General features: G+C 36.6%; 1 protein-coding gene across 1 annotated transcript in view; it reads left to right on the forward strand.

Annotated features, from left to right (window-relative positions):
• The window catches only part of LOC106877203 (carboxylic ester hydrolase LipN), a 99,651-nt gene that overhangs the window by 71,197 nt on the left and 24,734 nt on the right, over nucleotides 1–3,720 (forward strand). Inside the window, exon 5 of the mRNA XM_052973475.1 lies at nucleotides 2,795–2,892. Within this exon, the coding sequence (XP_052829435.1) occupies nucleotides 2,795–2,892 (98 nt within the window). The remainder of the gene's footprint in view (nucleotides 1–2,794; nucleotides 2,893–3,720) is intronic.

Here is a 3,720-nt window from a genome sequence, read left to right on the forward strand (position 1 = left end):
CTCTTTAGGGTCTTTTTTTTTTTTTTATAAATTGTCATTATCGGAAGAAAATCTATTTTATTTCTTGTTTTAAGTACCGTCACTGAATGGTTTGTTGTCTTGTTGAGAAACGAAGATTCCATTTATGTCAGCCTGCAGACATGATTATTTTTTTTTTACTCTCTATTTATGAACAAAGAACCAAAATTGCAAAACCAACAGTCTGCCATCGCCACCACCACCACCATCATCATCATCATCATCATCATCATCATCATCGTCATCCTCATTGAAGGTGGCGAGCTAGCAGAATCATAAGCACACCAGAAAAAATGCTTAGAGGCATTTTGTTCTGAGCTCAGATCCTGCCAAGGTTGACTTTACCCTTCATCCTTTCAGGGTCGATAAAATAAGTACCAGTTGAACACTGGGATCAGTGTAATTCACTTATCTTTGCCCCTGAAGTTGCTGGCCTTGTGTCAAAATTTGAAACCATTACTACTACTACTACTACTACTACTACTATGACCAGTGTTGCTATTATCATTATTATTTAATTAAAAACAAGAGTTCTTTGTTAATTTACCATGTAATATTTGCCTGAATCTTGAGTTCTACAAGCTTTACCTGTTCTGGTATTATAGGACTCTTGTTAGTTCCAATGCAGGATCTGAATGTGTAGACCTATGAACAAGTGTGTGTGTGTGTGTGTGTGTGTGTGTGTGTACATAAACATATACTCTGTTGGATGTGCAATGTCAGTTTACATGTGCAATAGAGCGCTAGTGTATTGAGGGAAAAGCTAGGCATAACAGGAAATAAATGCAGTGTACAAGAGTGAAGATTGCACTAGTTGGTCAAAACAGATAACTGGAATCTGGTGCCGCTTGCCAGCTCTAGCCAAACCGACCCACACATGCCAGCATAGGAAACATCTTAAATGATGTTTATCACGCACAGTCATCATTATCATCATTTAATGCTGGCATAGGTCAGATGGTTTGACAGGAGCTGGATAAAGCAGAGGATTATGTCAGACTCCACTGTTAGGTATCTAGCCATAGAAACCATGCCAAAACTTTTAGGAAAGGTATCTAGCCCAGTTTACAGTGTGTACTGGGTGCTTTTTTTATGAGGTTACCAAATAACTTGCAAGACAAAGACTTCTCAACTGAAGTGGGGAATTGTATTGAGGGAAGTGGCTTTGTGCCAGGTGATGAGAGGGACAGAAATTGCTGTCTCTGACAATGAGGGGGATACAGGGCTACACCATTTGGAAAAGGAGAAAAAGGTAGCAAGAGAGAGAGAAAGGGGGGGGGGGAAGTGATGGTAAAGATGTACTCTTAAGTTACAGGGAAGTGTATATAAATGATGCAGTAGAGGATTGGATCATGTGAGTGGGCAGGTAAGTTCACAAGAATGTGAAAGGAATGTGGGAGATGGAGGGGAGGGGAATGCAGTAAATGTGGGTGTATACAGGTATTTTTTGTAACCTCGATTTTCAAAACCTCATGTTTACAAATTGTAAATGCAAAATGGAAAAATTGGTTACCATGGCAAAGAGTGTCACTGTTTGTCTGGCAGCACCTGTTACCTCGAGTGATCACTTGCAACTGCTTTGTGAATTTGAAGAAACTTTTCCTCACCAATTAGATTTGATTGAAGAAGAAGGCTTTATACCGTCTCAAGTATTTAATGTGGATGAGACAGCCCTATTTTGGAAATGAATGCCTTCAAAGACTTTTATTGAGAAAGCAAAATCTTGAATACCAGGATTCAATGCTGCAAAAGATAGGATGACGTTGCTTCTGGGAGGAAATAGTGAAAGAGACTGCAAATTCAAGGCCATGCTTATTTATCGATCTGAAAACCCCTGTGCTTTAAAAGGAATTGATAAGACAAAACTTCCTGTAATCTGGAAGCATAACAATAGACCTTGGGTGACAGAAACTAAATTTGAAGATTGGTTTCCTAATCACTTAAAATATTGTAAGGATAAGAAAATCCTTTTCAAGGTTCTTTTGATAATGGATAATACCCCCAGTCTTGCTGCATTTTTGAAGCATCGCCATCAAAATATTAATGTTGTTTTTTTTTACCTCACAATACAACTTCTTTATTGCAGTCTATGGATCAAGAAGCTTTTTCATCATTTAAATCTTACTGTCTCCGTTTCACTTTTGAAAGACTCATCAAAGCTCCGATGGATGTGTAATGTCAGTATGCATACCAGACAGCATTTGAAAATAAGATAACTTACAATTCTGTTACACCATTTGATATTGGAAGTAATGGCTTTCAAATATAATAAGGGTTGGACAGCATGGAAGCTCAAATAGAAGTAACATCAAATATTACTTGATAGGCATTTCATTATTGGATGATAAGCAGCATTTAGAATGTTGTTTCATCTAATAGTGTGCTGAAAGATTAAAGAATATACAAGATTTATACAACATATTTCTGGATCATGCATCTAAGGGAGATAATTTGCTTATCTGTCTCAAAACATTCTTCAACAGAAAGACATGAAGCGGATATAACAGTGAAATTATAAGTGTTATAATAATTAGACCTGTCTTGTCTCTAGAACTGAAAGGGAAAATGCAAGAAATTAAATTAATATTCACAATTCATAAGTAAAAACCTATTTGCAAACTGTGGTCTATCTGTACCAATTTCTCTGTTCTTGGAGTTAGCAAAATAATCACTTGTTGTCTACAAAATATTGTGGATATAGTTAGAAAAACCAGATATCCTATTAATTCTGAGTCAAACATTTATTTTGATTTATTGTTGTTGTTGTATTCTTCAGGTGGTATGCAGCGAAGTATTGTTGGAGTTGCAGGTGATAGTGCTGGTGGAAACATTGCTGCAGCTGTTTGTCATGAAGTCCCAGGAATAGCTTTTCAGGTAAACAATCATAATTGCAACTTGGCCTTTCTTTTCTCCACCTCCATCCATTATTGTGATTATCCAGTTGTAGTCAAGTGCATTTGTCATTTCCCTTATTGTTTTCATCATCATTGCCTTCATTGTTGTCGTTCACTTTTCCGTATATGAGTCAAATAGAATCTGTTAAAACAGATTTTCTATTGCTGGATACCTTTTCTATTACCAAGCCTCACCTGTTTCCAGGCAAGGTAATATTTCTCCATGATCAGATATGTTTTACAGAGAAAACTGGATACAAATGACATCACTTGTTTTATGATGATGGTGATTGTCCTGATATCACTTAGTTTAAACAAACACACACGGAATGGCAGAATTGTTAATTATTAATTCTATTATTAATTGACGATTCTCTGCCCTTATTCTTGTATATTTATATTTGATATCTCTAAGTTGGATGGCTAAACCGTAATCCAGTTTCGACACGGAACTTTTTTTCATACGGGACTATTTGTGACGCACATGGAATAGATTTCTTTGAGGTGAGGTGCCTGAACTCGCTAGCCGATGAATTCGTAAGTGCCTTTCTTATCGTTGATTTTTGGTGTCGCATGGCCAAAGATTACCGTGAATTTTTTTAGAGACACTTTCAAATTTATCAGAATATTGAGGCTGAAGATTGGAATAGTGAAATTTCTATTCACTTAACCATGAAACGATTCGTATCCAATTAACTAAAAGCTTGGCTTGTTTACGCTTTTCCCTCCGGTTTTTTGTTCTATGTGTGCCATAAATATCGCCATCCACTTTGGAGAAAATTTGTAGTTTGGAATCAGTAGTTCTTTG

The sequence above is a fragment of the Octopus bimaculoides genome, chromosome 16, assembly GCF_001194135.2.
Source record: "Octopus bimaculoides isolate UCB-OBI-ISO-001 chromosome 16, ASM119413v2, whole genome shotgun sequence".
In the NCBI taxonomy this organism is placed as follows: domain Eukaryota; kingdom Metazoa; phylum Mollusca; class Cephalopoda; order Octopoda; family Octopodidae; genus Octopus; species Octopus bimaculoides.